The 15429-nt window shown below is 33.9% G+C and overlaps 1 protein-coding gene across 1 annotated transcript in view; it reads right to left on the bottom strand.

Annotated features, from left to right (window-relative positions):
- CEP152 (centrosomal protein 152) overlaps window positions 1–14599 on the bottom strand; it is a 170052-nt gene extending 155453 nt beyond the window's left edge. The window contains 12 exon segments of the mRNA XM_053719332.1: window positions 3638–3792; window positions 4631–4722; window positions 4864–5011; window positions 7510–7710; window positions 8405–8544; window positions 8754–8894; window positions 8990–9161; window positions 9892–10206; window positions 11573–11624; window positions 12377–12483; window positions 14074–14184; window positions 14545–14599. Of these exon segments, the coding sequence (XP_053575307.1) occupies window positions 3638–3792; window positions 4631–4722; window positions 4864–5011; window positions 7510–7710; window positions 8405–8544; window positions 8754–8894; window positions 8990–9161; window positions 9892–10206; window positions 11573–11624; window positions 12377–12483; window positions 14074–14160 (1610 nt within the window). The 5' untranslated portion in view covers window positions 14161–14184; window positions 14545–14599.
- Between the last annotated feature and the right edge of the window lie 830 nt (window positions 14600–15429).

The following is a 15429-nucleotide window of genomic DNA, read 5'->3' as shown; positions in this document are numbered from 1 at the left end:
GTTCATTTGAGATTCAGATGTCCTTGTCTGTAGTAGGCACAGTCACTTAGATCTAAGTGACTGTGCCTACTACAGACAAGGACATCTGAATCTCAAATGAACAATCCTATCTGGATAAAATACACACTCCAGCTGAGAATTTCTTCTTCTTTTTTGACAACCGGAAGACTTACCGGTGACGTCAGACGCCAAGATCAATGCGGCGCACTGACTCGGCTGAGAGATAGCCGGCGGACACAGGCTCCAGCAGCTCTTCCAGGACTTAAAAAGTAAGCTTTAAATTTGTCTTACCCACATCTGAAGGGAGAGTACAATCACCCCTAGAAAATATACCTCTGTGTGTTATCACAATCTATTACGGAACTTGCATAGAGACTTTTAGCATTATCCACATATAATTTGAAGGCGATACTAAAATAACTCAGTCTGGATAAACGAATCTATCACACCAAAAGTTATTACGAGAGTTAACCACACTAGATTCTACTGTGCTTATATGATATAGAGTTTCTGACTATTTGCTGTTCATCATATAGATTGTTTTATAGTAGTTTTTTTAGATTTTTTATGGTTTTAGAGAAACTTAAGGCTGTGCAATTGGGGAGACGTCCCCTATCTAATTGTTATATTGTAATATTTTTAACTGAAAATAAATCTGTAAAATTATTTACATCTGTGTGCATTTACTATTAAGGGCTATTTGTTAGGTCCCTTGGATCCTGCTAATTTCTAGCCTGGACCAATAAAAACTTATTCTCAAATATTGCTATTGGTACTACACCTCTACTACCTAGTCTTCAAGTACTGTATTATCCTATATATAGGATATTTCCAAACATAACAAATTCCAAACACTATTAATGACACATTTTTTCACATCGTCTTATTAGCAACAATTTTAGTTACTTTTCACATCACCTTGTTAGCAACAATTTTAGTTACTTTTCTATATCACTTACACAAAGTTTAAATTCACTTCTAAAGAACACCTTTATTAACATTTATTTTTATTTCATTAAAAAATGAAGTTCCATTTACTATTTTAATATATATTTCGGAGATCACATATATAAAAAAATTAAGGTAATACTAATGACCCTTAAAGTAAAATATACTTTGTTCTGATACCTTTAGCTTTTTTAGCGCACTTACCCCACTCCCCCCTTTTTTCACTACAATAATATCTGCCTATAAAACAACCTCATTTCCACACTGATATTGCAAGGTCTTTTACCTAAGAAGAAAAGGCTAGAGAGGCTGTGGAAATGATGACTGAACATGTAATGCTATAGTAGCTACACACGGTATCAGATATGGATACTGGATAGACATACCTGCTAAAAAAAAATATATACATATAAGGTTTGTTTCACTACAGAAAATGTTGCCGCAAATAGAATTGTAAACTGCATAGAATATTGTTAAGTCTTTAAAAGTTTGTATCATTTATCTACAAGCTGCAGTAATGTGTATCCAACTGTGATTATTGTAATTCCTTTTAATACAAAAGATTTTATGAACTCAAACTGAGGCACCAGAACATTTATACTTACAACAAATAAATTAGCATTCTAAAAAAAAAAAAAAAAAAAAAAAAAAAAAAAAAAAAAAAAAAGGGACAGTAAATATTACAAACTACTTTAATTAATTAAAATGAATGCATTCATATAAAAAGGTCAGCATTCACTTGAAAAGTTTGGAAAACATTTATTTTCCCTAAACTTTATAAAAGCAGCCTCACTGGTGCTGATTTTCCAGAAAAGACCAAGCAGTACAGCCAATCACTTGTCATTCTACCTGCCCCATTGACTTACAGTCATTGTCAAAACTATTCAGATAACAACTAACTTTTTTATATTTATACATCAATTTTTATTAGTTTTTGAACAAACAAATAAGAACTTTGGTTAATATATCATATGAAACTCAACAATATTCTGATAGCACATGCAAAAATGTTTCATCATGGTTAAGTTTAGAGGCATGAAATAGAACCAATAATAAAGTTCAAATACTGAAAATACAATATAATCTCTCATCTTTAGCTCAGCTGTCTATTCGTCAACGTTCAAAACAATTATTGAACTTAGAAAGTAGTGATCAAGTAAGTGAGAAAAAGTAGTAGAAAACTAAACAGTAGAGAGACAGGGAAAAAGAAGAGAAGGGTTCTAGGCTTAGGATATGTGTAGGTAGGGGAATGAGGAACCGGACCAGAGGTTGGGGGAAGAGGATGTGGTATATAAGATCTCCATCTTACAAAGTCAGAACAGTGCCGGGATGGCCCCATGTTTGGAATGGTATCGTCTAGTGTATATGTGGTTGTAGAGATTCCCAATAGAATTGTATTATCTTGGAACATAGACAGCCTATTTCTCCATAGGTAAGAGTATTCTTTAACTAAACCACTAACCTTATATTAAATGGACAGTAAGCACTACTGCAGTTATTTAAAGAACTTAAACGTGCTTTAAGCTTCAAAAAATAAAATACACCCCATAAATTAAATTATTTATAATAGGCCAACACTGTAATTCCCATTAGATGCTTAAACCACAGACTCATTCACATCTAAATCTTAATTGGTCACACACACAAAACACGGAAATGGACTGCAGTCTCAAGGTACATGACCATGCAAAACTCATGACAGCTGCACAGCTTTTGGTGACTCAGGATGTGAACCCCATACAATCCTTACAAAAGGTCTGTGTGTCACCCTTGTTCGCGGTCCATTTGTTCAAATGCTGTGACTAACTCTTAAACTTTGCTTTTAATCTAGCCGTGTGCTTGCAAGAGTGTGCCAGACGATAGATATCAAAACATACATACATATACACAGTCACACACACACTTGACAATGATGCACTTTTAGAAAGGACCATCAATGTTGTTCTAGAATATAATAGCTATATATATATATATATATATATATATACATATATACACACACCACACAGAGAACATTTTTTTTAATTTGTTTTGTCATTTTCCCTATGGTTCTTGCACCCAGACCTGTCTGGGGTTAACTGACTGTGGCTCTGGGGACAGCCAGGGGCACCCAGAGCTGAGCATGTTGCAGGGATGTGTACCCGGTCCGGTATGAGAGTGCAGTTCCCTTCCGTGTTTATATATATATATATATATATATATATATATATATATATATATATATATATATATATATATATATATATATATATATATATATATATATATATATATATATATATATATATATATATATATATATATATATCTCTGATAATGAAATTAAAATATAAAACAACAAGTAAAAATATACATGCCAGACTATTAGTAAACATAGCATTTCATACAATGTACTCCACAGAAAAAGTTGCCAGCCAGTCGGGGCAATGTAAAACTTTACAATATTATAATAGTTTCTGTTATTTATAAATGTTACTTATCCTACCCAAAGCACAGATCAACAAATAACTAATATACATTTATTTAATGATAATTTGTCCAACAAAACATTGTAAACATTTTATGAATGGGCTAAATGCATTCTAACATGCGTTCTAAATGCAGTAAGTACTTTAAGTTCTTGTAAATGCAAAAGTATACAATTCCATATTCCAAAAGAAATTAAATAAATGTTGACTATAAAAAGTACCTTTGGAATCTTGATTTTTGCCAGTTAACTTTTTTTATTCCCAAATCTACATATGAATCAGAAAAGTTTTCCGGTTCTCCCCTACTGATAGAAATGCCAAGCTTTGCAGCCGATTCATACATGGTTATTTGTTCTTTCAATTCTTCTATTTCCTGCTGAGAAAGGAAAAAATAAACATATATTAACAGGTTTGACAGAACAGGGGACAATACTGGGATACTGCAGTATAAATACGCAGTTTTATTGAAAGAAAAGAAAAATCCATACTAAGACTAAAAATATTCAAAAACACACACATTACAAAATCACCCTAAAATGTATATGGGAGAAAAAAAAAAAAAAAAAAAAAAAGGGAAAATGTGATTACTATAGAAAATAATGCAAGTCCGAGTCTAGATCTAATAAAATCCCATGCAGGAATTTTACATTTGTAACTGTCTATAGAAGGGAAGTGTTATTCCTAGTCAAAAAGAATCTTGTCATGCTACCTCAACAAATAAAACAGATTGATTTATTTAATACGGAATGCCTGAACTTTCTAGGCATAATAATCATAATAGAGGAGACAATCTATATAAAAGAAAAATCTTAAAGATTTGCAGTTACATAACAGCTAAAACTTTCATCTTGCTCACATTAAACAAACATCCTAGAGCCCATAGACAAAATACTAGTTTCGGACATGCATGCTCTAGCAATGACAGATGGTCAAGAAAAGCTAAAAACAGCATCACTATATGACATAAACACTAGGCATGGGCATTTTTACAGAATGTGCAAACACAGATACATTTGATGACAAAAAAGAACAAAATGCAGCTTCCTGTGGTCATATTCTGCGTTTGTTAAACAAATTCTGAATTCTGAACAAAACGCCCATGCCTTACAAAGCCCACACACACACACAGGGGTGGAATTTGGAAAAATATCGCCAATTTATCAGTGTAGAGAAAAGTAAACTAGACAACTTCCATACAAATGTTAAATACTAACCTGCAAAGCCTTGTTCATGCCATCATTTATAAACTTTGAAGACTGCAATTGTTGAAGTTGCAACCGTAACTGATTTGCTTCCTGTATAGAGCCTAAAACAGGTTGAAGAATCAAAGGTTAAAAATGCAATTAATTTGAAACCCCACCAGGTAACATGAAATTATAAATCCAACAAAAATAAGGATTTGTATTTATTTAAAGTTCTGCAGCTCTAATTTTGCCTTCTAAATTACCTGTCTGTAAAAGATTTGCGCACTGCTTCTGACTTTCTTCCAGGCTTCTAGTTAACCGGTTGATTATCTCGGTCTTCTCCATCTTGCTCTCTTCCTGCTTTCTTTCAGTTTGCTTTAGTTGATCCTCCAAACGACAGCATAATTCTCTCTGTTTAAAAAAACAAACACACAAATAGAACCATAATGAGTATAAAATATATAATACTATTATAAAATAAGGCACATGCTTAATAATCTGTCAAGGGTATAACTAATGTTGAACAGGACTAAAAAATAAAAATACCAAGTATAAAGATCTTCATTAAAATACTGCAATGGCTCCTGTAGGTACAAAAATTATGTTTACATGAAAGTACACTGTGAAACACCAACTAGTTTTACAAAACCTAGTAAGTAAAAAATGCCACCCTCGAATGCACAATTACCTGGTTCCTTTGTGACAAAGTATGTCAGATAAGGCCCCTTCTAACTGAACCCAATAAGCAAAACACCGTAATATGGTGCAGGATATTTTCACTTTTGGGGTACTGTTGGTTAGAAATGCAACATAGAAATATGGGCAATATAACTGCATACTTCTGTTTAGGGCTCTGTCTGGTTGTTGATTTTTTGCACCAGGTCCTTATCAGAACATAAACAAAAGCTGATTATATTTATATGAAAACAGACATATCAGGTAAGGAAAGTAACTATGGGCAGACTGGTAAAAATATTTAAAGGGACATAAAACAAGTTGGGACTTTAATTACTTTTTCTGCAAATTTTTTACTGCAGTGCCTCACTATTAACCCTTTCTTTTTAGTTTCTGAATTGTAAAGCTCTAATTCCCCCCACACATTTCCTTCTATGGATGAATCTATGTCTATTGTTCTTTTGGTAGAATACAAAAATGCATAGGGATTATCTGCTGGAGCATGCCTAGAAGCTGTGAACTCAGTGGAAATACAATACCTGTGTCTAAACACCGATATGAGGGTGGGAGTTAGCTGCTCCAAGCAGCTTAGCTATGTAATTTGTTTTGCTTATTTTTGAACATTATTTTAAAATACTTGCCAGGAATGTTTAAACAATTTTTTTATGCAAACTATTTTTAGTTAATTAGCCCTTTTAGTATATGCACAGATCTCAACCTGTTTTATGTCCCTTTAATAGGCAAAAGAAAAACAGCAATGGAAGATAGTTCCTAACAATAACAGACTTGCTAGCAAGCATGATCTTCCATTGCTGTCTTTTGTATTTTAAAATGATGCTTTATGAGGGTCTGCACCACTAGTGAAAAGATAAGAAATAGTTTCCATTTTGGAGATTTAACCCCTTCACCCAAATATATATATATATATATATATATATATATATATATATATATATATATATATATATATATATATATATATATATATATATATATATATATATATATATATATATATATATATATATATATATATATATATATATACATACATATACACACACACACACACACACACATACATACAGGTAGCCCTCAGTTTATGCCGGGGTTAGGTTCCAGAAGGAATGGTTGTAAATCTAAACCGTTGTAAATTGAAACCCAGTTTATAATGTAAGTCAATGGGAAGTGAGGGAGTTAGGTTTCAGGCCCCTCTCAAAATTGGCATAAGTAACACATAATAATTATTTTTAAAGATTTGAAATGAAGACTTTAAATGCTAAACAGCATTATAAACCTAATAAAATAATAACACAACACAGAAAATATAAATAAACTAAGTTAAATGAACAAAAACATTTGCTAAACAGCATTATAAACCTAATAAAATCACACAACACAGACTTCACTTGCATTTTTCTGCAAACAGTTCTTTCTATGGATTCCAATCTGAACTGATTTATAGACAGGAAGATCTTGTTCCTTTGAAATCTGCTCGATAGCTCAGGTCTGGTTAAACTGATTAATTTCAGCTTGCTTGGCTTTGCTGCAACACAAGCGGACAGCTCCACCTACTGGCTATTTTAATAAATGCACTGCTTCTCAATGCTTTTCAATAGCAGTCAAATGAATGGAAAAAAAAGGTTGTTATTCTGAAACGGTGTAAATTGAACCGTTGTAAAACGAGGGCCATATATATATATATATATATATATATATATATATATATATATATATATATATATATATATATATATATATATATATATATATATATATATATATATATATATATATATATATAGTTGTTCTTTGACTTATCATAGTGCACAATGTTTATATATGTCTGAGCTTCAGGAAGCTCCAGCAGTCTCGGCTGTTAAGTTACAGCTGGAGTTCCTGAACTCCAGGTATCTGCCCACATATGGAACCGGAGCACGATAGGTGCTCCAGTTCCATATGAGAGCAGATGCCAGATCGTTACAGACAGTAACACTGCTGGTGGCGCCGGCGGGAGGGCCCTACCCTGCAGAAAATAAAAATAAATAAAGGGAGAGGGAGGGAAGGGGCGCTACGCTAAAGAAAAAAGGTGGAGTGGAGGAGTCCCTAATTAATGATCGACAAGTAGAATTAGCCAATAATTAGGAGCCATTGGCTTCCTAGCTCCGGAGCTTTCCCAAGCCCTGGATTATATCAGGGTTTGGATTGAGTTTCATAGACAGCAGCAAGTTTACCTTTTCTAGAAGTGCATTAGTAACATCATCCAATTTCTGCTGCAATGCCAATACTTGGTCTTCATTCTTATTTTTAAGCATTGTAACAACCGCTTCATGCTGTTCTCTTGTTCTTTGCATAGTATCAGAACGTCTCAAATCCAGGATCTGTTGCTGCATACTCTCCATTGCAACATTTGCTACTTTTAACTCTTTCCTTAACTATAAAAAAAGGCAAAAGTAGTCAGAGGATTAACAAATAATTAGAAAGTTAAAACAAAACTGCTCTATATCAATTTTTACATTTTGTGACCAAACACCACCTCTTAAAGGGAAATTCTAACAAACCTGGTCAAACAATATCTACATATATTTTAATTTTTTTAGACATTTCAATTTACACCTATTATCAAAATTAATTTGTTCTTTTTGTATCCTTTCCTGAAAAGCATAGCTAGGTAGGCCCAGGGGCATCAATGATCTATTGGGAACTAGCTGCTTATAGGTGGCTACGCACATACGCCTCTTGTCATTGGCTCACCAGATGCGTTTTGCTAGGTCCCAGTCATGTATTTCTGCTCTGGAGAGGGCTCCCCTTGGCAGGGATTGTATACAAGGAACAATACAATATGCTCAATTAATCATTTTTAGTTTGCAGTCAAAGCTGTTGGAATGTAATTAAAATGTGTCAATGTTTGTTTCATACTTCTTACTAATCCCCACTGGCTGATAAGGACAACTGCCTCTGTAAGTGTGACAAGAAAACTGCTTATACAGGGTAGAAACAAATGTATTTCATTTTTAATAAACCGCAGTTAGCAACCCATATATGCAGTAAGCAACAATAACAATGGACAAGAGAATCAAAATGTGCCAAGATGCCATTATAATAAAGTATATAAAAAAATACCCTAACCTGTTCTTCATTTGTGGTTAAAACATTAATATTTTTTTCCAAAGCTGCCATCTGTCCTTTTAATTGCACTTCAGTCTCTTTGGCACTTTGCAACAGTGACTGCGATTCTTGTAAACTGATGGCCAAGCCGTCTTTCTCATCTGAAATGATAAAATATTTTTATACACCTTACCATTACATTCAAAGAAAGTGAAAATACTATGTTTAAATAAATATAAACTAATTGTATTCTCTCTTAACAAGAAAAATCACACTTATTAGAAGGTGAATCAGCTGCCAAAATGTTCCATCCTCTACCAGGTACGTACAGAGAGACATAAATCACTCTATACAATGTCAAAAGCTTTACCTTTAACAATTGCAAGCTGATGACTCATGTATCTTATCTGTCGATCACTTTCCTCCAACTTCTCGTTTAATTCTTCAAGCTGCCTGCCTCTTGCTTTATACAGAACTTGAAGCTGAACAAATTGCATATTGCTAGCAGAACCTTAAAAAAAACATTTTGCATATTATAATCTATTTATCAAAGTCGTGCATATTCACAAAAGATATACTAATTTTGTAATGAGATATAGCGCTTACTTTCACCTGTATCCAAGAACTCTCTTTGCAAGTCATCAAAATGACCATCTCTTCTTGGAGGATCTTGGGTATTCACATTCTTGCAGGTACCATTTAGAATTGGGTAAGGATTGTATTTTACTTGAACAGACTCTGGAGGTTTGTTACCAGCTCCTTCTGATGCAATGAACATCTAGAAGACAGACATATTTAAAGGTACTTTATACTCAAAATATAAACCCATAAAGAATGTTTAAAAAGGGACAGTAAGGTCAAAATGAACCATTCCTAATTCATAGTGTGCAGTTTTAAGCAACTTTCCATTTTAATGCTATAATCTACTTTACTTTGTTCTCTTGGTATCCATTATTGAAAAGCATACCCAAGTAGGCTCAGGAGCAGCAATGCACTACTGGGAGGTAACAGCTGATTGGTGGTTACACAGATTTGCCTCATAATTGGCTCATCTGATGCGTTCAGCTAACACCCAGTAATGCATTGCTGCTCCTTCCACACAGGATACCAAGAGAAAGTAGCAAATTTGAAAACAGAAATAAAATTTGAAAGTTGTATGATCCATCTGAATCATGAAAGAAGAAAATAGGTTTCACATGCCTTCAAAAAAATGAAACACAGCAGTATGTTTTTGTCTGCTTTAGTCATAAAATGCCACGGAAAATAGAACATGATCCAGTTCCCAAGAGGATAGAATGTATCCTGAATACATAAATAGGTACAATTTTGACCCTGTGGCATGCTACAGCATTTGCTTTTATTAGATCTAAATACTTATGATTTGAATTGGCCACAGCAATAGACCAGAGAGGCATTGCCAACAGTGAGTGCACTGACTTCTCATTCTATGAAAAGACCTGCAATTTGTAATATAATGAAATGCCATTATTTATATCAAAACAACTAACCTGGAAATGTTCACGTTTAGGAGCAGGGATATGTTCACTCTGTTTCCCACTGTCATATGGCTGAAAGTCTTCTGGTAAATGATACACTTCACTGCCAGGTACGCTGTAACAATCTTCATTCTGATAAACCTGGTCACTTGGTTCATTATCAGTATCTTCTGTAGGATACTTGTACCTGTCAAACACATTCTGTCCATTTTCACTATGAAGAGCTCCCCATCCACCATTTGATAACTTATCACCTTCTTGGTTTCTAAGAGGCTCTCCTTGTTTAAACACAAACTCTGTGTTACAATGATTTGTTGTATATGCATTCTAAAAAAATAAAAATAAAAAAAAAAAGTGTATGGAGCAACAACATGAGCAAATTCAAAGACCACATTCTATAAAATATAAGCTTGCATACAAAGAATCTCTGCAATATGTAGTAATAGATTTTGGGCCAGATTACGAGTGGAGTGCAAATTAATGCTTCTGCTTGAGCGTTAAAGGGACAGTCAACACCAGAATTATTGTTGTTTACCCATTCCCCACTTTTGCATAACCAACACTGTTATAGAAATACACTTTTTACCTCTTTGATTACCTTGTATCTATGCTTCTGCAAACTGCCCCCCTTACTTCAGTTCTTTTGACAGACTTGCATTTTAGCCAATCAGTGCTCACTCCAGGGTAACTTCACGTGCATGAGCTCAATGTTATCTATATAAAACACATGAACTAATGCCCTCTAGTGGTCAAAATGCATTTAGATTAGAGGCAGTCTTCAAGGTCTAAGAAATTAGCATATGAACATCCTAGGTTTAGCTTTCAACTAAGAATACCAAGAGAACAAAGCAAAATTGGTGATAAAAGTAAATTGGAAAGTTGTTTAAAATTACATTCCCTAATTAAATCATGAAAGGTTTTTTTTGGACTTGACTGTCCCTTTAATTGCACTAGAAGTAAGCTTTTTGTGCTTACCGGATTGCGCTCTTATTACGAGTTAAAAGTAAACTCTTTTCGCTCTTGCACTATCCCGACAAGCGCAAAAAGCTGAACGTAGAATAGTGTGTGTGTGTATATATAATATATATATATATATATATATATATATATATATATACATACACACACATATATATATATATATATATATACACACATACACATATATATATATATATACACACATACACACACACATATATATATATATATATATATATATATATATATATCTGTAAATACACATACATACACATCTTTAGAAATGTATATATCTCAATGTTTACGCCCTTTGCTGCAATTTTTTTTCCTTTTCTTCTAACAACTAAGATCTCATATCTTTGAGACCTTAGAACTTGTGTGCAATATTTATTTTGAATAATTTTTATTACATGGTGTTACTATAAGTGTAACTGTACTTTGTAATGTATTTTTTATGTGTTTTGTGCAACTTTTTTGTTTCACAAAACAGTTAACCACAGCTTTGAGAACGCGGTAATCATTCTAGCGTAATTAACGATTGTGCTTAGGCAATCGTGTTTACTTTTAACTTTTTAGAAAGGATGGTGAAAACCCAATATGGCTTGCGCACAAACTCGTAATCTGGCTTTTGTGTTTTAAAGGTATTTCAATGCACTTGCTCAGCTCTGTGTGATCTATTAGGGATTTGTAAAGTAATAACTGAAACACTTACTTTTTGCTGATTAGGTAATCCCCAACTTGCCTCTGTATCCCAATGCTGATTACTTTGGAGGAATAAAAGGAAATGAGAAATCAACCCATGGTTATAAATTATATTTAAAGACAGTGTATGAGGATGTACAAGGAAAATCACAAATAGTGTCAGCATAATTAGCTGTTGGCGCTCTACAAATACCTGATAATAATATTATATGACAGACTGATTACATATTTTATTGATCTTGATATTTCAGATCCACTTATGTTGTCGGTGCAAGTTTGATATAATTAAAGGGATAGTCTAGACAAAAAATAAATAAATAAATTAAAAAAAAATCAACTTTTATGATTTGGACACAGCATGCAATTTTAAGCAACTTTCTAATTTACTCCTATTAATTTTTCTTTGTTCTCTTGGTATCTTTATTTGAAAAATCAAGAATGTAAGCTTAAGAGACAGCCCATTTTTGGTTCAGCACCCTGAGTTACTCTTGCTGATTGGTGTCTAAATGAAGCCACCAATCAGCAAGCGCTACCCTGGGCGCTGAATAAAAAATGTGCCCTCTCCTAAGCTTACATTCTTGCATTTTCAAATAAAGATACCAAGAGAACAAAAGACGATTTGATAATAGGAGTAAATTAGAAAGTTACTTAAAATTGTCTAAATCATGGAAGTTTAATTTTGACTATCCCTTTAAAACTGCTACTTGTGGGTGCTTAATACTTAGTATCTCTTCATTTGTATTTTTCATGTTTAAAATGTAATATGATTATTTTAAAGATTAACTTTCCAACTTGTTATAAACCTCTCGCTTACGACTGTGAGATGTCATGGTCACTGCAATCACTGTAGTTTGGCTCCGGTGATGAAGGGAGGCTATCCTCCAGCAGATCATGGGGAAGATCAGTTAACAACTGCTGTAGCTGAAATAAGTAGAAGAGAGGGGAATTAGTTGCTTATATTTGACATTTCACTGACTTCTAAAATGAATGATGCCATAAAGTATATGTCAGTGGCAAAGTACACAAAGAAAGAAAAAAAAAAAAACTTTAATGCTCAGATAGCAGCATTATATATTTTTTTTTTATAATTCTGTGGTGTTTGAATGTTGCCGCACAGGGCATTTACAGCAGATGATGAAAAACTCCTAGAACTTATACTAGAAGCACTTTTGCTAATGGTATTATACTGCAGACATGCTTTTATTTAAATGGACCTATTGCTTTAACAACAGTGAAGTAAACTACAAGTTCTTGTGGGCTTGATATAATCAATAGTATACAAGTTATAATGATTGGAGCACCTTTGCGTCATTAAAGGGATAGGAAACTCAAAAAATGTTTTAATATTTTTTAAAACTTCATTAAATATTATACATATTTGTAATATGTGCCTATTAAAAGTTTAATGTCCTTTTCTTGGTATTGCTCGTTGAAAATCCTTATTTAACCAAACCCATTTTTTGCTCATTATGTGGGACCTATAATGATGTTCTACCTAGGTAGAAACATCATGGTGGCCCGCATACTCATTTATTTTCTTTGTTGAGTAACGCATGCGCATCTTGGTCCCTCTCAGCCTTCTCTTGCAGCGCGCTGTCACCAAATGCAGGGCAGACATTTGGCATGTGACGTAGCTATCGGTGGGCAAGGTGCATCAGTGCAATGATGATTCACAGTGATAGCCCGAATCCCCCAGCATTAGCCCTAGCGCTCCTTCTAGCTCACTGTGTCAGTGTAAGGTGTATGCCCTGTGACTAGAACGGTAAATATTATCATGTTATTTTGCATTTTTTTTGCTTGGGGTAAAGCTTCCCAGAAAGAGTTAAAATGTGTGCAGCGGTCAGTCTTCTGGGGCCACCCACTTTAGTTAAGTCATGATAGGGGACATTTCATTCAATGACAAAGACAGTAATATTTGATAGCCCCTGTCTATGTTGTGGAGTTAGCTAAATCAAGGCTGATTATTGCTTCAGTGACTTTATTTTTTATATGTCGGTGACAGAATGAAAACATTGTGTGCGGCGAGTAATGCATACTTATTTTGATACATCAATCAGCTTCTGCCAGTCTTGCCTCCCATGAATATTAAAATTAATTGGGGGCGGAACTGCTTTGCTATTGGATGGGGCACGGGAATTAATTTTACATAAACCCTGCCTATTTTATGAGCAGTCGTTGAAGCTCATTTTATACAAATTTAAAAGTTAAATTAAATATATTTAGAAGCTTCGTTTCAGCAAAAAAGTAGGTTGATTTCATATCATATATTTATATAATTATAATAATGTCTTTTATTTTCACTACATTTTGCAAAGATTTCTAACCCTTTAATGCAGCACAAAGCATATAAACAAGGCAGGAAATAACAGATGGTACAGGTATGCTAATCCCCAGTGGGGTTTCACATAAAGGTGAAATTAATATAGGTTATTAAAATTGTGTGGGGGTGAACAGATGGTGCCCACTGGGTGTTTTAATTTAACTTATAACACTGATGTCATATGTTCTTACCTCTTGTTCTCTAGCATAATCTTCCTTGTCATATTCTTCATCTTCGTGTTGAGTTTGCAATGCTCCACTATCAAAGTCTATAGACATTGTGCACTACATGTAAGATACTTGCTGTAAAAAAAAAAAAAACTTGAATCCCATACAGATATTTATATTTTATTAAACAGTTACTATATCATTTTATGACCAATTAACAATGTAATCTGTACTCAATAGCACAGCTAAAATAGCGTCAATCAGTGCAGTTTGAAATAACACAACTCACACATGTACTGTGCCTGAAAATGTACATAAAACAAGATAAGTCTGTAAACACGTTCATGAGAAGTGAGCAATATATTACGTACAGTACTTATTGGTTATGGTAACTCTGCATATATGATGCCAGCAGAAGCTCAACAGTACAGTTAGCTAATTCGTGCACCCGAGCATAAGACACCGGTACCAGCCTGCGCTTCGTCAAATACTTACATATAGATTCAATAATCAATCTTCATAACACCGGACATAAACATTTCCACTTCCCTCTCAACAGTCAAAATGAAAGCCAAGTCCCTCATTCGCTCAGTGATTTCTAGATAGACAATGTACGTATCCAATCTCAAGGCTAGGATCCCAGAGCAAGTATGGGATCTGATTACTGATTGGTGTAAGGCGGGGCTAACGACCTCAAGCTCATATCGTAAGAAGGACACAATAAGTTAGGTTGCTCTGTATAACACTCAACTACGAGGGTTTGGTAAAGTGGGCGGGACAGTGGCGCGAGAGGCAGCGGGAAGGTTGTGTGTGGAGTCGGACTGAGCTCAGCTGATTGCTTATCTCGGGCTAAAGAGATGTAACTGTACGTGATTATTTCATGGTAATTAGTCCCCATGGTTACAGTGAACTAGAGGCAATATAAATGGTGCTTCTGCTGTTCGATTTCGAGCGTTAGACTCGCAAATATTTACATTAGTTATGAAGTCCACATTTTTCTCATGCAATTGAAAGCAAGTACATTACTTTTAAATGTCATTGTTTACGTTACAAGATATAAATGCATGAAAATCATATTTTGATACATAAAGTTTCTTTTGTGATTCAGAGCATACAATTTAAAAAAAGAAAATTTTCCAATTTACTTCTGTTATCAAATTTGTTTTGTTTCTAAAGGCATTTTGTGTTGAAGAGATACTTTAGGTGTCTGCAGCATTACATGGCAGGAAATAGTGCTGCTATCTAGTGCTCTTGCAAATCCAGACATTGAATGCTCCTGAGCATTTTTCAACACAAGATACTAAGAGAATGATGAACATTTGATAATAGAAGTAAATTAGAAAGTTGTTTAAAGGGACACTGAACACAAATTTTTTCATT

The sequence above is a fragment of the Bombina bombina genome, chromosome 6 (assembly GCF_027579735.1).
Source record: "Bombina bombina isolate aBomBom1 chromosome 6, aBomBom1.pri, whole genome shotgun sequence".
Lineage (NCBI taxonomy): Eukaryota > Metazoa > Chordata > Amphibia > Anura > Bombinatoridae > Bombina > Bombina bombina.
The sequence above is the reverse complement of the archived record's forward strand: the minus strand, read 5'-3'. Positions and strand labels throughout refer to the sequence as shown.